The sequence below is a fragment of the Protomyctophum parallelum genome (assembly GCF_964188405.1).
Source record: "Protomyctophum parallelum genome assembly, chromosome: 8".
Lineage (NCBI taxonomy): Eukaryota > Metazoa > Chordata > Actinopteri > Myctophiformes > Myctophidae > Protomyctophum > Protomyctophum parallelum.
The window spans coordinates 36,315,113-36,342,091 of NC_139703.1; the positions used below are offsets into that span (position 1 = coordinate 36,315,113).

Consider the following 26,979-nt stretch of genomic DNA (forward strand, 5'->3'; position numbering starts at 1 on the left):
GCATATCTCTGCTGTCGGGAAGAAGAAACCACATAACTCCAAAATGTTCATTTTTATCAGGAAATTAAGAAAACCTTATATTTGGAAAGCAAAGGGGGTCCAAACAAATGGAACCAAATGGACCCTAACGGGTCCATTTGGTTCCATTTGTACACTCTCAGAGTTACAGACGCATAATCGTCCATTTGGTTCCAAACTATCATTTAGCTGACGACCCCCTGGAACTCCCTCGGTCCCCCGGACCCCACTTTGGGAAACAGCTCTCTAGTCTACAGGAGAACAGTGAAACACAGCAGCGTCTCCCTTTATGTTTTTATTTATGTTTATATTTATATAATATTCCCTTTATGTATTTATGTACATCCTTTATAACCTGGTCTGGCACCCCAACTCATACACATTTAATCCCATAAAACCTCGCTCTCAATGAAAAGGGGAAGCGTATATCGTTTGCTCATACGGTCGTAACTTTGGTTTCACGGCCGTGTTTTATTTGGCAGACGTGGACGAGTGCGGGGAGCGGAGCTCGTGCTGCGAGCAGGACTGCACCAACTACCCCGGGGGCTACGAGTGCTACTGCTCAGCGGGCTACAGACTCAACGCTGACGGATGCAACTGTGATGGTATGTACTCGTGTTGCCCTCGCCGGCAGTGTTACTCAATTGTTTTACATAAGTAAAAGTAACAATACTGCAATTTAGAAGTACTTCGTTACAAGTAAAAGTACGGATTTGAAAATGTACTTTAGAAAAAGTACAAAAGTATCGGCATCAAAATGTACTTAAAGTACTAAAAGTAAAAGTACTCATATTGCAGAATGTCCCACTTCACAAGTTCACAATGTGTACAAAGTCTATTGAAAAGAGCAGATGTTTGCTCGGCTCAAAGTGAACTTTAGTCAGGTATATAGAGTTGGTCGCTATATCCGACCTTCCCAGCCTGTGTCATTAAAGGGTTAGTTCAGATTTTTGGACATAAAGTTGCACCCCGGGTGCTGATAGCCTAGTGGTTACGGTAAGTCACGTGTACTGGTTGCTATCGGGAGGAAACCACCTAACTCCATTTATGAGGTTTTTGGTCATAAATCAGTGCTATTGAACACCCGTTATGTCTCTGTGTAGTTTAGAAAATATTGAATCAATGAAAAGTAGTAAAAAGCGCTTGGGACAAAACCTCCCAACTCCATTGTACCCTCAAACTGTCTGCTAAAACAGCTAACTCCACCACCTCTCCCCCTCTCATGGGGGACGTTTGACAATATCTAAAGTCACAACACCAACTTTGATGAGGCAGTATTGCTTTGTTTTCAAAATATACAGTTTTCTTCATTTCCTGAAAAATGTATATTTTTCATTTCCTGAAAAATGAACATTTTGGAGTTAAGTGATTTCTTCCCAACAGCAGATATAGCCTCTAAAGCAGCCATACAGTAAGTCCTAGATTCGATTCCCGCTCCGCGTTTCGAAATTACGACAGAAAAGACATTCATTGTCTGCAACTCTGCATGTATGAAATACTTTTCTTTTTACTGTTGGTACTAATATTTTTATGGAAGTACTTTTGTACTTTTGCTCAAGTAAAGTTTGGAATTCAATTACTCTGAGTATTTCTACATTGTGGTATTGCTTACCTAAAAGAAAAACAATCTTGAGTACTGCTTCCACCACTGTGCACTTTTATGGGTTAACATTAACAACATCCACATTAAAAAAGATTATTTATTTCTGTTGAACCTGGAATGCCTCCAGTTGAACCTACAGTGGAAGTACAGTAGAAGCTGGTGTGTAGTTATTGAGAGTGCACAAAGGTCGTCTTTGTTTTAGTTTATCGTGTGACATGAGGCAAATTATTGCCCTTTGGTTATATTATACACCTTGGCTTGTTCCACAAACGTTCAGGGATGCATGGCAGCAGTGTTGATTTCGTCGACTAAAACTAAGACGAAAAATGTTCGTCGACTAGCTTTTTCCACTGACAAACTAAATGTATAAATAAATAAAAACAAAGCTATGATGACTAAAACTAAGACTAAATATACTGACAATTTCGTCAACAAATACAAACTAACTAAAATGTTAGGAAGGGACTAGTGGACATGAAGAGATCCAGTATAAGTAATTTTTCATTTGGTTGCATGCTGAAAATAGCCGATCTACAAGCTCACAATGCGGTGCGCTGCTTGTAGAATTCAAAATGGCCAGTCCACAAGCTCACAACGTGTCAATGTAGATTGGCTAGTTGAACTATTCAAAAATGTTTTTCAAAATAGTATAAAAAAGGCGAAGAAGTTTAGGGATAAGGGGTTTAGCGGTGACGAAAATGGAGCCCGTGCCCAGACCGCTAGGCCGGCCCGGGCCGCATGGAAGCATTTCAACTGTAGCGTCGCGTCTCAGGCGTGCTGTCAGTGGTGTAAAGTAACTAAGTACATGTACTCAAGTACTGTACTTATGTATAAGGAAAATATGGTACTTTTGCTCCACTACATTTATTGGAAAACTTTAGTTACTAGTTACTTTGTAGATTTGGGGGTTATTATTACAAAACATACAGTATAACCACTTCAGCCCTATACACATTTCGGCCATTTGAGATCTAGAAGCTCACAGCCCGATGCGACATATTGTGAACTTGTAGATCTGCTATTTTCACAGGACATCCTTCACGATTGAGTACTTTCTACTTTTGGTACTTTCAACAAATTCTAGTATTTCCGTAGTATTGATACTTTTAATGAAGTGAGTGCTTCCGCCCCCCTCCCCCCCACTGTGTGCGTGTGCGTGCGTGTGTGCGTGCATGTGTGTGTGTGTGCGTGCGTGCGTGCAGATGTGGACGAGTGTCTGGCGGCCAACGGCGGCTGTGATCACACGTGCAACAACAACGCCGGCTCCTTCCAGTGTTTCTGCCGCCGGGGGTTCCGTCTGGACGAAGACCGACGCTCCTGCCTCCGTGAGTACCCTGTGCCAGTCCGGGTAAAAGTACCTTAACCCATTATGAGCTTGTAGGTCTGCTATTTTAGAAAGAAATCGTGAAAATGTGGCACAAAATCTTTGAATATACAGTATATTCTTTTCACAGCGAACGTTTTTCGTTCTGGGGAAATTGGAACTACATATTTTCAGATGGGGGTCGGAGGCCAAATACATAATTCTGGGGCTCTTTGACATGAAATAGTTTGGGAACCACTGACATAGAAACATAGGCTTTTTCAGAAAACTGTCATGATTTAGAAGACATTTATAGAATCAGCCTCAGGTCGAAATGGGTTAAGTACAGAACATACATTATAAGCACTTCAGCACTATAATTATACACACATTTCCGGCTATGTTCTACAGATTTTTATAACATTTGAAAACTCGTAATGGTGACATTCTGCGTGAATACTTTCTATACTTGTGTTACCATTTTGAGGCATTTGTAACTTTGCTTGAGTATGTAAAATCTTCTGTACTCTTTACTATGTCCCGATATACGGTATCGGCCCTAATTTGTCATATCGGGTCATGTCGGTATCGGCGAATATGCCGATTAGAATGTTTTTCATGTTATTTCGTTGTTGTATAAGCGCCTCTGTCTCTCTCTCTCTCTCTCTCTCTCTCTCTCTCTGTCTCTGTCTCTGTCTCTGTCTCTGTCTCTGTCTCTGTCTCTGTCTCTCTCTCTCTCTCTCTCTCTCTCTCTCTCTGTCTCTCTCTCTGTCTGTCTCTGTCTCTGTCCCTGTCTCTGTCTCTGTCTCTGTCTCTGTCTCTCTCTCTCTCTCTCTCTCTCTCTCTCTCTCTCTCTCTCTCTCTCTCTCTCTCTCTCCCCCCCCCCCCCTGTAGTCCTAGAGAATGCCATTGAGGCCCTGTCCAGCGGGAGCCCCATAGAGCTGATCTCTGCCTCGGCCCCAGCTCACTCTGCTGTGTCTCTGTGTCTCTCTCCCCCTCTCTCTGTAGTCCTAGAGAATGCGATTGAGGCCCTGTCCAGCGGGGGCCCCATAGAGCTGCCCCTCCCCCGGCCCCAGCTCACCCTGCTGCAGGACTACGGTCAGCCCTTCCAGCGCTACGACGACTACGAAGACGACGAGGGCGAGCTGAGAGCCGAGAACAACCTGGCGGAGAAGTTCGGTTAGCCCCGCCCCCTTCTTCCTCCCCTTCAAAAACACATGCTTTATACCAGGGGTGGGAAACTTTGATGATAGAGAGGGCCACTATATCTCCACACTCACTCCAGAGGGCCACTATATTTCCACACTCACTCCAGAGGGCCACTATATCTCCACACTCACTTCAGAGGGCCACTATATTTCCACACTCACTCCAGAGGGCCACTATATTTCCACACTCACTCCAGAGGGCCACTATATCTCCACACTCACTCCAGAGGGCCACTATATTTCCACACTCACTCCAGAGGGCCACTATATTTCCACACTCACTCCAGAGGGCCACTATATCTCCACACTCACTCCAGAGGGCCACTATATCTCCACACTCACTCCAGAGGGCCACTATATTTCCACACTCACTCCAGAGGGCCACTATATTTCCACACTCACTCCAGAGGGCCACTATATCTCCACACTCACTCCAGAGGGCCACTATATCTCCACACTCACTCCAGAGGGCCACTATATTTCCACACTCACTCCAGAGGGCAAAAATACAGTATTTTTGCTATATTTTAATTGAAATCCTGATTATTATTATTTTTGCCATTTTTGAATTGGAATCCTGAAAAGTAAAATTTTTACCTAATTTCAAATGCATTTAGTTATAGTTATGTTAACTTTATCAATGAAATACAAATACATTGGACATAAAAAAGACAATAACATTTATATAGTAGTAATTAGCTGAAATCAATCAGTGGTGTAAAGTAACGAAGTACAATTACTTCGTTACTGTACTTAAGTACATGTTTTGAGAATTTGTACTGAGTATTTTTCTTTTTCTGTACTTTTACTTTTACTTCGTTACATTTACAAGTAAAAAATCTTACTTTTAATCCGCTACATTAAAATTGGACAACTTTCGTTACTCGCTACACATATTTCCGCCAAAATATGCAAAATATTGTGTGTGTGTGTGTGTGTGTGTGTGTGTGTGTGTGTGTGTGTGTGTGTGTGTGTGTGTGTGTGTGTGTGTGTGTCGCGCGCTGCATCTGCTGGTTGCAGTTCTGTTTTCGTCATCATAGCTGTTATTTTGCATGGCTGTGTTGTGGAACACATATAGCGACTCACCCATCCAGGTGATTGCAATACTAATCACTGTAGTCTTACCGTGCATTGCATGAAAACGTCTGTCGAACGGGATGGTCGTTAAAGTTGATAGCGGTTTCATCTTTCTCCCCCAATAATGTCATCCACATTTGTCCACTGCATAGCATTTGACTAGATTTAGAAGACATTTTCAAGCTCTTGCTACTGAAATGACCGATTATTTATACTAGTCCTTACCCGTTCTAATCTGAATATATGAACAGCAAATTATGTTCAGTGTGGGGAATTGTTTCAGATGCCTGCCTGGGGGCGGTGTGAAAAAGGGTAGGTGCGTTGGAGCAGTGTTTCTCAACCTTTTTTGTCCCAGGGCACACTTTTCATAGCCTAAAAATCTCGGGGCACACCTAGATATACGGTGTGTGTGTATATACTGTATATATACCGGTGTGTATATATAGTAAATATATATATTATATATTATATATATATAGAATATTAGTGGTCCATGACATGAAAATGTTTGAGAACCACTGCTCTAAAACAACATTGGACAATGATGTTTGACAGTCAGCAATATTGTTTCTTATTCTAGATTTATTTATTATTATTATTATTTTCGGATTTTCTGACTTGATCTGCCTGTTAACATTTTCATAGACCTGGTTGCTTGTTTCCCTCTCAGTCAATGTGGCAACCCTAGTCAGAGCCGTGTTGACTGTTGTGGTTCCGTATGATAATTAGCTTAGCACACAACAGCTAGGAGGATGCAGCAGGCTGCTGCCGTCATGTTTAACAGTATTTTGCGCAATTTATGTCCCCGAATTTATGGATATGGACTTATGGCTCCATCGCTGCCTCTTTCTTTAGTAGAAGTAGAAATTTAACGTGTTGCTGACTGTTTATCGTCCCTCTCACACGCGCGCGCGCACACACACACACACACACACACACACACACACACACACACACAATATCCCGGTCACTGTGAAGGCCGTAGTACTGTAAATATGACATGAATATGAATGCAAAGTAGTGGTTGATGTGTGGACAGGCAAGCTGTTGCTGTAGTGCATGGTGAGATGTGTGCAAATGGTGTAGTTTGGTAGGAGAAGACGGCCAAAGGATGCAACACACACACACACAGTCAGCGGCGCCAAATTGTATAGGGCACTATTTGTTGTGTTGCGGTGGTAGCTAGAGGAAGCATGCCAGTGGGGTAACGGTGAGAACGGTGGCCTGTGATGCAGGTGTCGCCAAGGGGCGGAGGTGTGTGAGGGTGCAAGGTTAATTCACTAATAAATTCATTATTAATCATTAATGTGTCAAATCGAAAGAAGGGCTTCGTTAAGACCTCCATATTATTATGGTCAATGCCTGTGTGAAAAGTGGGAGCGATTGGTGCAGGCAATGAGGAGATACGCCGGTGTTTCTGACATTCATTCATTCATTGTTAGAATTATAGTATGATGATGGAGAAATCATTTAAAATGCATCTCAATGGGTGAAAGTTTGTGACAGTTTGCCCTCGCAGTGGGCATTGGGTGGATTGGGTGGGAGTGGATTGGGTGGGGCTTAATTAGTGAAGGGCTAATTAAAATGTCAGTTTTTTTTAATGGCTCCCCCCCCCCCCCCCCCCCCAAACACACACGAAACACTCCCCTGCAAAAAGACACATGTTTCGCCATTAACACATTTAAGTCTGCCCCCCACACACACGTACACGCCAGCCCAAACACGTGCATTCATTGCCATTAAAAGTAAAAGCTGTATCTGATTACGTGCATTATGGGACTCATGGGAGGTAGAGAGCTGCATGTCTGACACGCTCATTTATTGCAGGCCAATTACAGACCTCATGGCGGGGGTTAATTGTTCTGACCCCGCAGGCTGTGTGTGTGTGAGTGTGAGTGTGTGTGTGTGTGTGTGTGTGTGTGTGTGTGTGTGTGTGTGTGTGTGTGTGTGCGTGTGTGTGTGTGTGTGTGTGTGTGTGTGTGTGTGTGTGTGATATACCTTGCATCCCAGGGGCCTGTAGCTAGACCAAACTTTGCATACACACTCCATGGATGCCAACATTGAACCTCTGCCCCGAATTATCCAGAACGGCCTGTTATAGCACCACCAGGACGCCGACTTTTGTAAAACACATTTTTGGATATTATTCCTCCATATTTTGTCCAAAGATCCTGCAAATCGTTTTAACAGTATCTATTCTCTATAGTCATGTGCTCAACATAGATCTGTCCGATTTTTCATATTCCATCCTGATTGGCTAACATTGCCTTTCAAAGTTTACAGGATTGGCCCGTTTTGAACCAAAAGCCTCAAATCATGAACGCAGCGTGCAATTTATGTGAAATCTTTCACAGACGTTCCTACTAGGCTGAGGAATATATCCCACCCTTTTCACATTGGCTTATTATAGCACCACCAGGAGGTCACAACCTGACCTGCCCTGGTGGACACCTGTGCCCCGAGAGGCACTTTTTCTAGTTACTTTTTATTTTTGTATTCATGGGATGTCTTACATTTGTTTGTTTGTTTTAGAATTCATAACATTATTTTATTTTATTTCTTATTGAAAAATAATCTTGTGATGTGTGGCGTGACGACGTGTGACGCATCCTGTCTGTGTCCATTTCTTTCAGTGTGTATCGACAACACGTTTGGTCACGACTGCAGTCTGTCCTGTGACGACTGCTCCAACGGTGGCAAGTGTACCCCGGAGAGGAATGGATGTGACTGCCCCAGCGGATGGACTGGAGTCCTCTGCAACCAGAGTGAGCTGATACGCTGATAAATGGCTACTCTCTCCCGATTGGCTGACATTTTGTCACCTACCTGTTACTGAACAAACACTCTACAACGTTTGCAATGATTCCTATCAGAATATAGTATCAATGATTCCTATCAGAATATAGTATCAATGATTCCTATCAGAATATCAAAAAACCTTTTGTAACCAAAAGAATATCACTTAACTCTACTTCCCTTGCATTCTTCATGTGCGCCAAGCGATACAATGCACACGTCCATCTTTGTTTTATAATTTATTGTGACTCAATGCAGAATACATGTTGCTTTTCTGTCGCATTGGCAATTCACACAATTTCCTCCGAGGTTCAATGATTCGGCAAATGAACCTGTACTTCTTTCACTGATATAACGGTGACTGATTGTATTTTTTTTTCTCCTATCAAACAGCTTGCTCTGACGGACACTTTGGTAAAAACTGCTCCTTCCCCTGTAAGTGTAAGAACGGTGCCAGCTGTGATCCTGTGAACGGGAACTGCCGCTGCCCGCCTGGCGTCAGCGGGGACTTGTGCCAGGATGGTGAGTTATTATAGTCGCTCCACCTATACTACAGCATTATATAATGCACAGATAGCACCCCCTAGTGTCTATCTGTGCACGCCACTGATTAGTAATGGGGTGCAAAAAAACCAACAGGAGATTTAGGGTCCATGTACCGCCCATGGACGGATGGAAGTTTATGAATGTACTGTTGCCGGCTATTAGAAGTACATAAACAATGTATCCCCAGTAGTTTGCCGTTGTCTTCCTCCTCTCTATCCTAGGGGCGGTGGTAGCTCAGGGCTAAAACAGCCAGATGGTAACCGCTAGGTTGCCAGTTCGAACCCGGGCTCCCCCAGAGTTAGTGTCGAAGTGTACTTGAGCAAGACTCTGAACCCCTAATTGCTCCTGATGTGCTGGTTGGTGCCTCGCATGGTTTCCTCCGCCATCGGTGTGTGAATGTGTGTGTGAATGTAATGCACAATCTATGTAAAGCACCTTGGATAAAGGCGCTATATAAATGCACCATTTACCATTTATCCTAGGTTGTCCGAAGGGCTTCTACGGGAAGCAGTGCAATAAGAAGTGTAACTGTGCCAACAACGGCCGCTGCCACAGGACATACGGAGCCTGTCTGTGTGACCCTGGACTCTACGGGAGGTTCTGCCACCTACGTACGTTAACACAAAGTCACACGTCTCACTTCTTGTCAAAACGTATAGGGGAAATGCTGCTCATTCTGCTTATGGCGTATATACTGTAGATTACATGTTGAGACAACCACCCACAAAGTGTCCTCATGCTTTTAACTCAGTGGTTTTCAACCAGTGTTCCGGGGACCACCATCGGTCCTTGAGGGGGTTCCAGGTGGCAGGGACGGATTACGCTCCACGAGGGCCCCTGGGCCGGTAATTCTTGCAGGCCTGTGCGTGCGTAATTTTCGTGTTTTTCCGTGTTTTTATCATCTTTTTTACCTAAATTTAACAAAATCAACAGCCAATGAAGGGCCCCAGGAGCCCTTTTCAGGGCGTCACACCTAGTACTGCACGGTCCAATTTCCCAGAAGGGCCCCAGAGACGGCCCCACTGGCCCAATTGCTAATGTATCCCTGCCAGGTATATGATGGAGAGTTGCTAAGCAAATGGACCCTTATTAGAACTTTAACTCTTGAGAGTATAAAATGTTACGCTCTCAAGAGTAAAATTATTGTTCAACAATGTGCATTACTTAATTTTTGAGTCTACACAGTACAATTATAGAATGTAGAAGAATTGTACCACATCATGCAGCATGGAATTGTGGACAAAATCTTATCCAGTGACAAGAAAATGTACGTTTTGGCCCAGGTCTGAGAGTCTAAATGTCGTCAAATGGTCCGTGGCTCAAATGCCAAATAAACAATGAACCTTGAAAACCATTGCTTTAAGTTTAACTGAATACATTATATCTTGGTGCGGCCAATTACCTATCATTTTTGGTGGGTCTTTGACATGTGACTTTGAGAACCACTGAAATCTTTTTCAGAAAACTATCATGATTTATAAGACATTTGTGACCAGATTTGACTGAGAGCCTGCCATCGTGCAAACTCCAGCTTTTCACCAGAGGAGAGAAAAAATAAAAAGAATGAGTTAATAGCACAGGCAGACTCGTCACATACTAGAACATGTCTGAAATAAGTGTCAGAGCTGAAATCGACATGTAAATATCAAATAAATGCTTAAACACGTAGCTATGTGTAATGTTAGAGACACTTCAATTTGAAGCTATGTTTCCCTGCTTTCATATGACAAAACAATGGCAGCCCCTCAGTCGAATTTAGTCACATTTAGTGGAATCTGGTCTCAGGTCTCAATGGGTTTTAATGTGTATTGCCCCCCAGCTTGTCCTAAGTGGGCCTTTGGACCGGGGTGTTCTGAGGAGTGTCCGTGCGTCCAGAAGAACACGCTGGAGTGTCACCGTCGACACGGCACGTGCACCTGCAAGCCCGGTTACCAGGGCAACACGTGCAAGGACGGTGAGAGAATGCACCGCACTGTTCGCCATGAAGCACCGTGTCTGTCTGTCTGTCTGTCTGTCTGTCTGTCTGTCTGGAGCTCATTTTGCTCGTCCGATCCGTTTTCACATGGTTTTATATAGGGATGCACCGATCCGGCTTTTTGGCATTCGATACCGATTTCGATACATGGGGGTCCAGTATCTGCCGATACAGAGTACCGATCCGATACCCTATGTCTAATGTATAATGTGTAATGTATTTAATACATTATTATATATTATATTATATATAATAATATAATATATATTATTAACACGTGGATTAATAATATTGGTCAACCATGGCGATTTCTGAGGGTTTAACATTCTAAGTACAAATAAAAGCTGTGCAGTATTATGCACTTTCATAGTTTTTAAAATGTTTATTATTTTTATTATTATTATGCCTATAATTATTATAATAATTATTATTATTATTATTTTAGGTTTATAATCCAGTTACTATGCATAATAATATTATGCCTATAATTATTATAATAATTATTATTATTTTAGGTTTAAAATCCATAGTTACTATGTATATTATTATTATTATTATTATTATTATTATTATACATAGTAACTATGGATTATAAACCAGCTAGGCCTACACATAAAAGGAAAGTTGTAAAGCACAACCACAATTTAATTTATTTCTGACGATAGTCAACCACATCATTTTGGTTTCTATTCCTTATTTATAACTCTAGTTAATGTTCTATTCAGATATTATTCAATGCTTCATGGCCAGCATTAGCCCCATATGTTCCCTCTCCCTACGCACATTCTGTAGCTACTGTGGGCCAGCATACTCAAACTACTATTATTATTTTAATATTCGGAATCCCCGCACGCACGCACACACACACACACACACACACACACACACACACGGTAACGATCCTGTTGCAGCAACGTTAGCTTGCTAGCCTAGCAGTGTTGTGTTTTTGCTACTGTTGATAGCTTTAGCAGCTATCGCTAACATGAGGAACAGCAACAACAAGTAGGATGTAATTGAATGGGGGCTTTGGCGACTGTCCTCTTTGGCTCTCCGTGTTCATCGGATTCTTTATCTTACATAAAGAAATACGAGCGACCTGTTAAAGAAGTTAAGAACACAGCGGGGGGACAGAAGTGACAGAACGAGACAGATAGTGTAGACTGTAGAGCGCACTCAGCGCAGTGTCAGTGAGCGGTGACTATGAGCGCAGCCCCTCCTTTCCCTCACCTCAAGGCTCAGGTGGGAGAGGGCTGAGGGAGCCTGTGGGCTGTTTGACTGTGCGCTGTGCACTGGGCAGACAGGAGCATGTCTCAAGTTCCAACGGGAGAACGGAGCGGCAACTGGATCGGATAATGGATCGGCCCATTGCCACCGATACCCGATCTAGAATTTTAGCTCCGGATCGGCGCCGATCTCCGATACGAGTATCGGATCGGCGCATCCCTAGTTTTATACTTTATTTGTTTAGCTTCAGTCACAATTTAGTCACCTGGAATGTTTTAGTGTTAGTCAGTCGACTAAAGATTTTAGTTGACTAAATCTACAGTTGATTTAGTCGACTAAAATGAGTCAAGAGACTGTGACTAAAACTAAAATCTAAGTGTCCTGTCAAAATCAACACTGCCTCTCTCTCTGCACTGCCCCCTCCTCCTCCTCCCCCTCCTCCTCCTCCTCCTCCTCCTCCTCCCTCTCCTCCTCCTCCTCCTCCTCCTCCTCCTCCTCCAGAGTGTGACCCGGGTCGCTACGGAGCGGGTTGTGACAAGACGTGCGGGTGTTTGCCGGGCGTGTTCTGCCATCACGTCACCGGTCAGTGCCAGCGGAAGTGCCCTCCGGGTCGCCGAGGGGAGAACTGTGACCAAGGTACGGGTGGCAACGTCATTTCATAACATCATCACAGGGTTTCGCTGAACATCAGTGTTCCTCAAGGTTTCTCTAATGTTAATATCTTGTGTAGGGGTACTTCATTCTTTCTGTGCTGCTAGCTGGTAGCGTAAATGTATAGCAGTAGCTCTAAGACCTGAACTGTGTCCTATTCCTTCCAGACTGTCCCGAGGGGAGGTTCGGCGCAGGCTGTGTCCACCCGTGTAACTGTACCGGCGCCCCGTGTGACAAAGTGACGGGACGATGCAAGTGTCCCGCGGGAACATCGGGCAACCACTGCGAGAACTGTAAGTATTTACCGTAAATTTCCCACCAGGTTTTCAACAGAGATAATTATTACAGTCAACCAAAATGAAATCGGTATACGAAATGCATCCGTAAACAATCGGGAAGAATAAAAAACAGTCCGGTTCTCTCAACAAAGACAGTTTCCCTAACGATGAAATGAAACAACAAATAAAAACGATATGTGTATACGGAACTTGCTACAGTAAAATGAAGGTTACAGTATAATTAGGCCCAGCTGCTATGGAGCATCTTATAGTCTCACTGTTGCCTCTCGCAATTTTCAAATGCTTCCGTCATACAGTCTAGAGCAGTGGTTCCCAAAGTGGGGAACCCCAGGGGTACTTGAGGGAGTTCAAGGGTGTCCCCAGCTAAATGATAGTTTGGACCCCTTGTGGGTCTGTAACTCTGAGAGTGTACAAATGGAACCAAATTGACCCTTGTGGGTCTGTAACTCTGAGAGTGTACAAATGGAACCAAATGGACCAATGGAAGCTCTGATCATGAGTAAATGCTTCCGTCATACAGTCTGGAGCAACGGAAGCTCAATTATGAGTAAGCGATAAAGCGGATGTTGATCCTCCCCTCTTGTTGATCCTCCCCTCTTCCATTTTGTCTTTACAGTCGCGCACATTTATCCTAATATAAATAGAAAACACTTAAGCAGTACTGTACATATATAGCTTGTTGCTTAGCAGAAAAGGAAATAAAATAAAATGTAAAGATATTTTAAAATATGGTTTAGTGAACGGAAATGCCAGCTTCCTTACTCGGATTTCGGGAGGTGTAGTTCCAGACTCTATATAGCATTCGGAGATTGTGGAATAGATGCGCGAGACTAGGAGCATCTGAACATAACATTGTCGCCAGAGATTCAGTCTGCCCATATAATCTTGCCCCCCACAGTGTGTCCAGAGGGCCTGTGGGGTCCAGGGTGCAAGGAGACCTGCCCAGCGTGTGAGAACGGGGCCGTATGCGATAAACACAACGGCTCGTGCAACTGTCCTCCGGGCTTCGTCGGTAGACTCTGCCAGAACCGTGAGTATTCCGTTTCTTGATGCATATTGTCTTTCCTTTTGCCTTGTTTCTACTGTATACTACAGTACTTTTAAATAGTAAAGGTCTACTGCTGTAGCAACGGGAAGGTCTCCATAGCAACAGCAAGCATTGAACCGCTGAAGTGAAAACTGTCACTGCGTACAGTGTGGTCGAATTCCTACAGTCATGTTAGTTTTGACAAGAAATAGAGCGAGATGTTAGAAAGAGAAGATGGGTCCAGTTTTCCGTTGGGTCATTTACTGTAGCACCCCCCTCCCCCCACCACCACCCCCTGACATACAGACCAACGCCAGTACATTAACAGCTCATAAAATGACCTTCGGCAGCCTGGAATCCACCATATGACATGTTTTCCAGAACAAATGTTATTCCACTTTAAACGACCGTCTTCTCTTAAAAAAAAAGAAAAAGCACCCAGTTGATGGTCTAATCACTGCCCCACGAAAATGTCATGGGAACTGTGCCTCTGTGCGTCGGGTGGAGCGAGCCCTGTTTTTCATTACGGCATCGGGTGTAAATTATTCTCTCTCTCTCTCTCTGTCTGTCTCTCTCTCTCTCTGTTTATTTTTAGCATGCCCGACCGGCCGCTTCGGCCAGGGTTGCCAGCTGAAATGTGTGTGTGAGAACAAGGCTCGCTGCCACCCTGTGACGGGCCGCTGTACGTGCGCCCCTGGCTGGACTGGGCACAACTGCAGGAAAGGTAACTGTGAAATGAAAAGCGTCTTTTGAGCAATGCACAAGCGTTCCAGCAAAATGAAATAAAAACTGTAGTTGAATTATACAAGAAAATGGAAAACCCATAACAGATGTTAGTTGAATATGTCTTTGACTACAACACATAATGGTTCTATAAGGCCCTATTTAGACTGCAGTCACATCCAGTCAAATCCGATTCAAAGTTTTTCTTTTTGTAATTTATAATTTGTATTGATATTTTGCATTTTGACAGCATACAGTACATTGTGCATACCATAAATCAAGTGTCTTCTGTCCCAACATTGGGTCAGCACATAGTATGCTAAAACACATATAGACGACATTTAAATCAGCACCAGAAGAGTAACTAAAGACATTAAAAATAGACAGCTAAAGAAAAAACAGACAAAAACAAAAAAGGAAGAAACAAACAAACAAAAACGGAGGGGGGGGGGGGGGGGGGTGTCCTTTTGGGGGTGTTGTATTAACAGAAATACATGTTTGTTTTGTTTGTTTTTACACCATAAGTGAGTTTCTCCAAAGGCAAAAAAGTAGAGGCTTGGGTTAGCCACATTTTAACTGAGGGTACTTGGGGGGTGGACCACAATAACAGATATGAGTTTTTCTGATGGACATTATTCTTTCCTGGGTTTTCCCCATGGGGCAGCGTGCGACGCGGGCCACTGGGGAGAGGACTGTGCTGAGACGTGCGACTGTCGGAACGGTGACGGGAGCTGTGACGCCGCGACGGGCCTGTGCAACTGCGAGGCCGGCTACACTGGCACACGCTGCCATCAGAGTACGTATAGCTGCTATAGCACTCGGTGTTGTTTTTTGGCAGCAAATTTCAAATCCTGAAAAGTTGCAATGCGTTAATGGAAGTCATCGTTCCCACACAGCCCTCCTATGAGACACAGACAGAGTAGGGAAAGAAATGTGGTATTTTATCATGAACATTGGTGATGAGGACCAATTCACCCTTTGTCAAGTCCCGCCTGTGGTTGTGCCCCCTCTTCGCAACCATTGGTTGGCGTTTTGTGGTTGGACAAAAATCCTCTCTCTCCATCCACTACCATTGAAATAACGTGTTTTTCAGTTGCTTCATATTGATATTCTGTGCACTCAATTCTTATATTAAACTTGGTGTCAGACAGTAAAAAAGAACATCACAGGTGCAGCCTGGTGACTGGGCATCATGTTTGTTTTTAGTTTTTTCTCCAAAAAAGATGTTTTAGCAAATTCAACATAAACAAGGCAGAAAGACAGCCTGGGCACACTTGAACTTCCATGCGCGGCCAAAGGAAGCTGTCTTTTGCGTCATTTCCGTTGCTGGTGCAGCTGGTGGATGAAAAAGAAGCTCCACCCACGTGGCAGAATGCCGTTGGGGCAAGCTTTTCCGGGAATCTGGCCGACGCAAACTTAGATGTGCCCAGACCCAGAGCCTGCTGGTTAGTCAGTCAGGGACCAATCAGAAGGCTGACAAAGGGTGAACTATATGAAGATAAGTTGAAAAGTGGTGAATTCGGCACAAACAAGAGACTACATTTATTTCGCTCCTATGCCACCATAATGTGTAACGCCCTACCAACAGTCATTAAGACATGCAAATCCCTTGACTCCTTCAAAACCACCCTCAAAGGGCACCTACGGACGGCTGCAATTCGAAACTGGCCCCCGTACAGGGTTGGGAGGGTTACTTTTAAAAAGGAATCCCCTACAGTTACAAGTTACTTGCTAAAAAATGTAGTCAGTAACGTAATCCCGATTACTCCATTTAAAAAGTAACTACAAGTTACTTTCAGTTACTTTTGGATTACTTTTAAGTAAAACTCAATTTAATTAGATAATACAAGTTTTACCATTGATAGACAAGAATGTTGAGCCTATGAAATTAAGATAAGGACAACTGAAATATGGTTAAGGTCATTTAATTGTTAAGAATTTGACCTCTCTGAACAGTTACATTACTGTAGAGTCATTGTGTCAACTTATAACAGATCATAAGAAAAATGCATCTTGACCTACAGAACCATTTTGATTGTTTGATTGACAACAACCAACAACATTGACAACCAACAACTTTGACAACCAACAACTCCATCCATGTGTGGTCAAAGTGGCAAATAAAAACTATTTTTGACATTCCTGGCTGACACTCATTTAGATAGACATGGCATGAGTTTAAAACATTGACTAGACAGTAAAGACTCATTTATATAGTCTACAAAGAACTCAGCCCTATACAATTATATTTATACCCCGTAGGCTACTCTTTAAATAAAAAGCCTCATTGTATTTGACCTAAAAGAGAAGACTGCGCTACCCATTATTTATCCCCCCCAATCCAATATATCATAATATGCTCTCCTATCTAGTATCTCTGCAGTGTTGCCTGGTCTGATTATTATAAGCCACATTGGGCTTATTTTTCTGAAGTTGCTTGTAAATAATGGTAGAACGGTTGTGAGCTTGTAGATTGTCCATTTTTAAATAGCCAACATATATAAATATGCACATTGTTTAATGGACGATATAGATAGCTTTGAAGTGCTCGTGTGGCCTTTTATAGTCGCTTCTTTTGGGCTTGTTTTCATAGACCTGGTTGCTTATTTCTCTCGCAAGTTGGCAACACTGCCCTGACCAGCAGCAGCCTCCACTGTGAGGATTTTACACAGAGTCAGAGAGGTGCGCACTGCGCTCAACTCCAATCCATTCCGTTTGGTGTTATAATAATTTATAACTTGTTTGTAAAATGAATGAGGGGAAGGGAAGAATGTAATCCTCATGTAACCCCTGTTACAACACCCCCGTTACTGTAATCCAGATTACACATTTTAAAATGTACTCTAAGACGTTACAGTTACGTTTTTTTTTTTACTCTGATTACAGTAACGGATTACATGTAATCCGTTACTTCCCAACCCTGCCCCCGTAAAATCTGAATCCCCACCCACCCCTTTTCCCCCTCACTGTATATGTTTCTTTTCCCTTTTTACCTCCTATTTCCTGTTTTGACTATATAGTTGTGTATATTCGTACGTCTCTAATTGTTTTGATGAATTGAAAATGGTGGGCCCTTTTTTTCTTAAGCTCTGTCTTGCGTGATGTGATGATCAGTGGCGTGCACAGACAGTTGTTGAGTTGTACTTGAAATGTACTGTAATTCTGTTAAAACTGTTAATAAATCAATCAATCAATCAATGAAAAAGTGGTCCACCTGACGGCCCCTTCCTCCCCCCCTCCCCCCCTTCCCCCTGCAGAATGCACCGTGGGTACGTTTGGCCTGGGTTGTCGCCATCGGTGTCAGTGCGACAACAAGGCGTCATGTGACCACGTGAGCGGAGCGTGCACCTGCCAGGTGGGATGGACGGGAAGCTTCTGCGAGAAGGGTAAGAAAACACTCCCCAGATATCATTATCTAGATGCCTCTACTACCCTGTGTCCCAAAGTGGGGTCCGGGGACCCCCAGGGGTACCCGAGGGAGTTCCAGGGGGTCCCCAGCTAAATGATATAGTTTCGAACCAAATGGACGATTTATGGGTCTGTAACTCTGAGAGTGTACAAATGGAACCAAATGGACCCGTTAGGGTCATTGATTTTACAATATACATTGTGGGTCCCAGAGATAGAAATGCCATTAAATGGGGGGTCCGTAGACTAATGCATGTAAAACTGGGGGTCCTTGGAATTAAAGTTTAATTCCAAGGACCCCACAATTCAGTGACTGAATTAAACTGGTTGAGAATCACTGCTAGAGCCGTAAACATCTTCTCTTATAGGGGTCCCTGGCATATCTTTTCAAATGGGGGTCCGTGGGCTAATTAGTGTAAATTTGGGGGTCCTTGACATGAAAAACTTTGGGAACCACTGCTCTACTACACGCGTAAAAAGACTAATTAATCTCCGCTATACACAGTATATCTCTGCTGTCGGGAAGATCCACGATCCACCAAGTCCAAAATGTTCATTTTTCAGGAAATGGAAATACTGGTTTTTATTTAGTTTCCATGTAGTTTTCATCAGTGAAAAAAGGTAGTCGACGAACCTTTTTCGCCTTAGTTTTAGTAGACGAAATCAACACTGTATAACACATCTGCTGGTGTCATATTTATCTGTGAGTTTTCTCTTTCTCTGTGTGTGTGTGTGTGTGTGTGTGTGTGTGTGTGTGTGTGTGTGTGTGTGTGTGTGTGTGTGTGTGTGTGTGTGTGTGTGTGTGTGTGTGTGTGTGTGTGTGTGTGTGTGTGTGTGCATTTCAGCGTGTCCTCAGGGCTTCTACGGTCTGGACTGTCAGGAGAAGTGTCTGTGTCTAAACGGCGGGAGCTGTAACCACGCCAACGGGCGCTGTTCCTGTCCCGCCGGCTGGATGGGTCCTCACTGCAACCTGAGTGAGATATACTAGAAAAATATACTGTATAGTATGTGGACCATGGTGACGTTGATCAATCCTTGATACAAAACTTCTAATGTATTATTTAGGCCCCAAACCTATAAATCTCACACTATTAAGGCAACCGGCCGGTTCCACGCGCTGCACAAGGTGCCCTTTTTTCACTTGAGCACCTGCCCCTCTAAATGTCTGTGCACGCCACTGATCATCACATCACGCAAGACAGAGCTTATGAAAAAAAGATTATACATATTAGAATACATCTGTTGTTATCTTGACATTGCCATGACTCAAGCACTGAAAAAACAGACTATACAGTTCGAGAGTGTGATAGATATGCAGCGATGGGTTTGATAAAAAATCCCCTTTGTAATACTGACATCATCTTTGTAACACTGACTCGACACGTTTCAGCCCCACAGACAATTGCACACGAGAAATTAAAATGACTCGGGTTTCCTCTGTGTTACTGCCTGCGCCAATTACCTGGTCGCTGGTATTTTTCCAGTGGTGTAAAGTAGCTAAGTACTTAAATACTAGATTTAACCCATTCTGGACGGGGTTTTAAGCATTATGTTAAAACCAAGTGCCGCGCTACGAGCTTGTAGTCCCATGAGTAGCCTACTTTTTACTTTTGGTAATTGTTTACGCCAATTAGTTAGTACATTTTGAATTTCTGAACTTTTACTTGCATTGATGCTTTTTTTACTGAAGTAAAACATGAGAGCACTTCTTCCACCACATGGTATTGTATCTCTTTTGGATGAGCATGAGTTCACCAGAAGGTTAACGATATTAAGTATGTGTCTCTCTACCCCTCCTCCTTGGCAGCGTGCCCGACTGGGTTCTACGGGGAAGGATGTAACCAGAGCTGTACGTGCCAGCACGACGGCAGCAGCTGCCACCCGGCCAGCGGGCAGTGTGCGTGCGCGCCGGGCTGGACTGGACCCAGCTGCACAGAAGGTGAGTGCAGCAACCTGATCTAGAAACCAGTACCTGTAAGGGTCCATTTGGTTCCATTTGTACACTCTCAGAGTTACAAACCTGTAAGGGTGTTTTTGGAGCCCTCTTGTGGAACCCTGAAGGTCGACTGGGCTCCCACTTTGAGACCCATCCATCCATCCATCCATCCATTAATCTTCAACCGCTTATCCGTAGTCGGGTCACGGGGGCAACAGCTCCACCAGAGAGCTCCAGACTTCCCTCTCCAGAGCAACATTAGTGACTTCCTCCTGGGGGGATCCCGAGACGTTCTGCCCCGGGGTCTCCTCCCAGTGGGACGTCCAACCGATTCTCTAGTTTCTTTGAAAGTGTCCATCTCTCGGAGCCATAGAGTAGAATCGGCTCAACGGTCGTCCTAAATATTATTATTACATCTTACTAAGCTAAAATACAAGGTAACCTAATACCTCATGTAGCATATTGCTTTAATATATTATTTGTTTGTTTGTTTGTTTGTTTTCCTCACAGAATGCCCTTCAGGCTTCTATGGAGCCGACTGTCGCCACCGCTGTCTGTGCCAGAACGGAGCCACCTGTAACAGAACCAATGGGAAGTGCACGTGTGGTGAAGGATGGATGGGCATGGCCTGTGAGCTCGGTGAGTCCACAGCAACCACATAAGGATCTCCATGTGTCACTTCCACTATATGCGACCACATTTGACTGAGGGACTGCCATTAGATTTTTTAGAAAATCATAGCTTCAAGTTTGACCTACCAGTTTTCTCTAACATTACACCGAGCTACATGTTTAAGCATGTATTTCATATGTACATGTCAATTAAAGCTCTGACACTTATTTTTAAGAGTTTGCCTGTGCTATTAGCTCATTTGGGGGGGGGGGGGGGGGGGGGGGAGTTGTTCTCCTCTGGTGAAAAGCTGGAATTTGCCCGATGGCAGGTTCTCAGTCAAATCTGGTCACATATGATAGTATTCACTAGATTCCGTCTTCTGTGAAAACAAACAGATTGATGCTTAGTGTCATGAATCTAAAACTGTCTTGTTGCAAGGAGTTGCATTGGTGTGACATGTCCTTAAAGGTGTAGGGAAACGGAAATGGTGATCAATTTATTTTGAAGTTTCAACATGAAACACCGGTCTGAAGTTTCTGAACCAATCAGAGCTGCGCATCCCTTCAGGCGATGGGACGGTAGCTAGGGACGGTAGCTATGCTATACGCAGCAGCGTGGCGTGTGTTTGTTTACAAATCAGATGGTTGGCCAGCTGTACCAGTTTACTGTTATGTGGCTTATTTCTACCCTATAATGTTTTCAGATACATATTTTAGCGTGATGATTAAGTTGAAACCGAGTAATACACTGTCTGGATGTTATCTTGAATGGGAATAAAAACGGAGGATTTCTGTAATCAGTAGCAGCTGTTCTGCACGGATGAGCTTCATTTTTATTGGCTTTTATCGATGTGTATCTCTACACGTCATCACGCAGCACGTTTTCGTTTAAATAAATAAATAAAACAATCGTTTTATGGACTTTTGATATAAAAACACAGAAATGAGAATTTTCCCATTTTTTTGGCATCCATTGTTAGGTATGCCCATATGATGACCACGGATATGGTCTAAAAGTGTGAAAAACGTCTTTTTCATTTCAGTACGCCTTTAAAACTGTCTTATTCCAGGACCACTGGTGCCTGCTGGAGTGCTGGTCCCTGGACTACTGGTTGAAAACCACTGTTTTAAGACATGTCACACCAATGCAACTCCTTGCAACTGCCACTGGGGATAATCTTTGCTAGTAGTTGTATTGCAAGGGGTTGCGTGGTGATTCATTTTGTGAGCTTGCAGATTGGCTATTTTAGGTTCATGACACCACCATGCAGCTATGTATGTAGAGTATAAATCAGGCCGTATATCCTTTCGAGCCGAAAGTGATAGTGCACTATTTGGAACATTTCTTCAATCGGTTCCAGCCTCCTTCCAAGACCACCAGAAAGTCTGCGAGTGGAAAACCGAACCGTGATGATGTTGGCTAGACTAGTCTTGGACCGAAACGCAGAAGAATAACATGAAACTGAAATGCAAGTAACCATTGATCGAACAGTGGCCTGTAGTCGTGTTACTGTATTCAGGAAACACATTAGTCTCGGTCTAATTTGCCCCTCTTAGCTCATATGTCTTTTTTGTTATTCCCCGGCGGCGTGTTTGAGTCCGTCCATGCGCGCGTTTTGTGCACCGTCGACAAGTCTCGCAAGACCCCACTCACAGTCTCCCGCCTGTCCCCTCAACAGTATTCACATGTAATACTGCAATATAGAAATACTCTGGTATTCTAAATTTATTTGAGTAAAAAGTACAAAAGTATCGGCATCAAAATGTACTTAAAGTGCCAAAAGTACTTATTATGCAGAATGTCCCGTTTTCAAGCTTTCAAATGTATACTAAAAGTCTTTTGAAAATAGCGTCTCACTGCGAACTTGTAGACCGGCGCCGATATGTATATAGGGCTGAAGTGATTAATGTGTGTTTTGTAATAATAATACAAATCTACAAAGTAACTAACTAGTAACTAAAGTTTTAAAATAATTGTAGTGGAGGTAAAAGTACAATATTTGTCTCTGAAATGCCATGGAGTAAAAGCAAAATTGCTGAAAATCTGGCATATATACTCGAGTAAAGTACACCTCAAAATTGTACAGTACTTAAGCAACTTCCACCACTGCCCGTAAATGTCTCACTGTCTGTCGACCCCGGGACGGCCCTCTCCCCGGGTTGGCTCTCCCCCGAGCAGCAGCACCACATCACACACTGTTCTCCAATTCCTCTCCCTTAGCCAGCCAACCGTTTTGGTTGGACAGGAAACCTCCAATCCTGCCCACTGGAAAGTGCTTTAATGTACCCTTTCTCCACTCTGCGGCTGCCCACCCCCAGGGTGCCCAACTGCCAACTCCATACTTTGGTCCAACCACAAATCATTGAGGAGGGTTATTGGAAAGTGCATTGCTGTCCTCAGCAGGAAAAAAAAACTGCGTAACTTTCCCCATCGCATGCATGTATATTCTCCTTCTCCGAACGTCATCACGACTGTGTTCTGTCTCTCCATGTGTTCTGTCTTTTGTGTGTGTCTCTCTGTGTGTGGGTTGCATTCTTTCTTTCCTTTACTCCCATGCGTGCCGCTGCCTCTGTGTGTTTACACAGAGTGTGCGGCGGGTCGGTTCGGGGCGGACTGCCAGCGGCGGTGCGAGTGTGAGAACGGCGGTCAGTGTGACAGGCAGACGGGGCAGTGCAGCTGTGGTCCTGGCTGGCTCGGAGAGCGCTGCCAGAAAGGTAACCGTGTGGCATGTCTCTATACTAATGTACCTGTGGGCCCGGGCCCACTGGTGGTCCATGAGGATATTGCAAGTGGGCCCCCAAATTATTGCCATTTTTTTAATATTGGCCTTTTTTAATGATTTTCTTTAATGCTATTATTTTTATTTGATTATCATTTGTTTGTTTTTTTAAGATTTTTTTGGGGGGGCTTTTGTGCCTTTAGAAAATCCATGTCGTACACACCGCATCTCCACTAGTTAAAGAGTGCTGGGTTGCTGAAAATAGCAGATCTACAAGCTCTCAACGCGTCGCAACGCGATGGGTTGTGAGCTTGTAGATCTGCTATGTTTGTCCAAAAGTGCCCTCTTATGGGATTTCACCCCCTGCCTCTCTAACACTCTCTGCACGTCCCTGACATCTCTTTTCCCCTTCAGCGTGTGCTCCGGGTCAGTTCGGTTTGGGCTGTGAGGACCGCTGCCACTGTGAACACGGAGCTGCGTGTCACCATGTCAGCGGAGACTGCCAGTGTCCACCGGGCTGGAGAGGAAAGCTGTGTGACAAAGGTATACCAAAAAACATTTTCTATACTTGAGTAAAAGTATGTTAACAGTTTGTGTGCCTTTGTATTCTTTCAAAATAGCGACATGGGGTGCCCATCCGATTTCCAAAAAGAAAATGTTTAGATTTTCTTTTTCTTTCTTTCTCTAAGACGTGTATGACGTGTAAGACGTGTGTCTTGGACACACCATGGAATAATTCACAGGACGTCTGGAGACGTCTTGGGTTAAAAACACAATTTGGGCCTTGGACGTGTATACACGTCTTTTATATCAAAACCATGGGGTGCCTTGGACGTGTATAGGAGTCATTAGGTCTTTTTTATTTTATTTTTTGGTTGGCCTCTCCTTATGCAATGTGGTCCTTGTTGATTGGTGTATCTCCTAATCTAGGGAGCTCTCCATGGTTTTGACCAGATGGACAATGTTCTGTCTTCATTTCTGACTTCAGCATGCCTCTCATTTGGAATATTAACGCAGGGGACGGGGGGGACGGAAGGTTGGGGCTTTTCAGAGTAAAATATGCTATATCTTTTTTTCTTTTTTTTTTATATATATCCCACGATTTTGTAACACATTTTTTACCCCTGTGTCAATCATCTAATGTGATCCTGGGCTCTACACACCTTCCGCCAACCTAGTCCCCATATATGGGGGACATGGGGATTGGGGAGAGCAACGGACTTGAACTCATGCTTCCTTCATGCCTGAGTGTCCAAGACTCCAAGTCGCTCCTTTACACCTGACAGGGGGAGTTTCCCTGGTTGGACGAAGCGCATGGAAGGAACATGTTATTTCAACCAGTTCCTTTCCCCTCCATCAGGCACCTGATCACTGTTACGTTCTTAGCTTACGCATGTTTCATGATAACTACTTTTTATGTATGTGATGAATTGCCATGCTTTTTGTTCTTATGTAAATCGCTCTGGATTAAGACTTTAGGGCTGTATTTTGCGTGTCTTAAGTACCAGGTCTTATTCCCTAACTTGAGTAAACTAAAGACCTGGAGGCGTAATCAATGCTCTTTGGCCACTCAGAATAGCCAAATGGCATTGATCACGCCTCCAGGTCTTTAGTTTACTCAAGTTAGGGAATAAGACCTGGTACTTAAGACACGCAAAATACAGCCCTTGCAAGAGTGTCTGCTAAATGCCTAAATTGTAAATAGTTTGTCTCTCTGCCGTCAGCGTGTCTGCCTGGCGCTTACGGTGAGGCCTGTCTCCAGACATGCAGCTGTCCTCAGGGCACGTCGTGCCATCACGTATCTGGAGAGTGTGGCTGTCCTCCTGGCTTCACAGGCAACGGCTGTGAGCAGAGTGAGTATTCACCATGTTGGCTTGCGTGTGGACATTTTGTCTCTTTCAATATTTTTATTGGTTTTTCCACAAAATGATAAACATGCATTACATTACAAAGACGTACAAAAAGGAAACAAAAAAAGACATAATCAACAACATGCCAGCAAATAGTAATACAGAAAAAAGTAGCAGTCACATATATACTCCCATCACAGTTTCACTTATTCTCATACAGTTGTCACACCCATACATTTGACTCTTTTCCATTCTTCTTTTAAAGTGGGTGTTATAATCAAAATAAGAACATTATAATGGTGCGTGTTGGTGACCCCCTGACCTCTGTAGGACATGTTGGTGACCCCCCTGACCTCTGTAGGACATGTTGGTGACCCCCTGACCTCTGTAGGACATGTTGGTGACACCATTTGATGAGCCTCACATAGACCAAAAACTAAAGAATATTTTTCTCCTAATTCCAATGCTGAATTGATGTTGGTAGCCTACCATAGGAAAGACAACAGGCAAATGTTGATCAAAATATCAATAAATTGACTGTGTAGACTTTGTGTAAATTAACTAATGCAGATGTTCAACAATAATGTAACTCTTATCGGTCCATTTGGTTTAATTTTACGTTCTCAAGAGTTAAAGATCTATGGGTCCATTTGGTTTCCAACCCTCCTCCTTTAGCTGGGGACCACCTGGAACCATTCTATCCTATTCAATTCCCTTTTCTTCCCAATGTAGTTATGTCAATTTACTCTCTCTCTCTCTCTCTCTCTCTCTCTCTCTCTCTGTCTCTCTCTCTGTCTCTCTGTCTCTCTGTGTCTCTCATCTCTCTCTCTCTCTCTCTCTCTCATCTCTCTCTCTCTCTCTCTCCCTCTCTCTCTCTCTCCCCCTCTCTCTCCTCTCCTCTCTCTCTCTCTCTCTCTCTCTCTCTCTCTCTCTCTCTCTCTCTCTTCTCTCTCTCTCTCTCTCTCTCTCTCTCTCTCCCCCCAGCCTGTCTACCAGGAACATATGGCCTCAACTGTAACCAGGTGTGCCAGTGCTCAGAGACCAACCAACTCTGCCACCCAGTGTCGGGGACATGTTACTGCGCCCCTGGCTTCCATGGTCCCAGATGTGACCTGAGTATGTACTGTGTCTGTAATACAATGGTCTACATGAAACCTCCTATGGAGCAGTGGTGGAAAGTAACTTTGTACTTTCTTTTTCTAAATATTTTTGTCGTTTGAAATAGCGTATCTACAAGATACGTATCTACATTGTGAGATCTACAAGCTCACACTGTGTCGCAATGCGACACAGTGTGAGCTTGTAGATCGGCTATTTTCAAAAGTTTTGAGTGAAAACTCGAAATGGGACATTCTGCACAATGAGTACCGGTACTTTTAATTTTGGTACATTTTGATGCCAATACTTCTGTACTTTTACTCGAGTACATTTTGAATTCCAGACTTTTACTTTTTCAACAGACTATTTCAGTTTTTGCGACATTGATACTTTTTACTAAAGTAAAGTAAACTAAAGTTGAGTACTTTTCCCCCACCTCTGCCTAGGCTATGTATTTGAAGTTCTGTGATATTATTTAATTCTTCTGTTTATGTTTTCCCCAGCGTGTCCAGAGGGACGCTACAGCCACAACTGTGACAGGGAGTGCCAGTGTTCCAACGGTGCGCGGTGCACTCCCAGCACCGGCGCCTGTGAATGCCCACCCGGGTTCATAGGAGCACGCTGCAACATCAGTGAGTTCACAGCCTATTGAATACTAATTGATTGAACATAAATGTAAATGTAAAGACAGAGTACAGTCAAAAACTCTGTTCAAAAGGGATAGCACCAAAAAAGAAAAAAAAGGTCCTGGTCTTGTTACCATAATGTGACCAGATTTGACTGAGAGCCTGCCATCACGCAAATTTCAGCTTTTCACGGGAGAAAAACTGAAATGAGTTAACACCAAAATGAGGTAATAGCACAGGCAGACTCTTCACATGTGTCAGAGCTGAAATCAATGTAAAT

The 26,979-nt window shown here is 43.6% G+C and overlaps 1 protein-coding gene across 1 annotated transcript in view; it reads left to right on the top strand.

The window, feature by feature from the left end:
• Positions 1-26,979, top strand: part of megf6b (multiple EGF-like-domains 6b) — a gene marked incomplete at its 5' end in the record, with an annotated part of 164,035 nt that overhangs the window by 115,340 nt on the left and 21,716 nt on the right. Inside the window, 16 exons of the mRNA XM_083771715.1 lie at positions 501-623; positions 2,824-2,946; positions 3,933-4,103; positions 7,843-7,974; positions 8,399-8,527; positions 9,034-9,162; positions 10,371-10,505; positions 12,252-12,386; positions 12,569-12,694; positions 13,599-13,730; positions 14,323-14,451; positions 15,115-15,246; positions 17,708-17,836; positions 18,704-18,832; positions 19,666-19,797; positions 20,305-20,433. Coding sequence (XP_083627841.1) covers positions 501-623; positions 2,824-2,946; positions 3,933-4,103; positions 7,843-7,974; positions 8,399-8,527; positions 9,034-9,162; positions 10,371-10,505; positions 12,252-12,386; positions 12,569-12,694; positions 13,599-13,730; positions 14,323-14,451; positions 15,115-15,246; positions 17,708-17,836; positions 18,704-18,832; positions 19,666-19,797; positions 20,305-20,433 — 2,115 coding nt within the window. The remainder of the gene's footprint in view (positions 1-500; positions 624-2,823; positions 2,947-3,932; positions 4,104-7,842; positions 7,975-8,398; positions 8,528-9,033; positions 9,163-10,370; positions 10,506-12,251; positions 12,387-12,568; positions 12,695-13,598; positions 13,731-14,322; positions 14,452-15,114; positions 15,247-17,707; positions 17,837-18,703; positions 18,833-19,665; positions 19,798-20,304; positions 20,434-26,979) is intronic.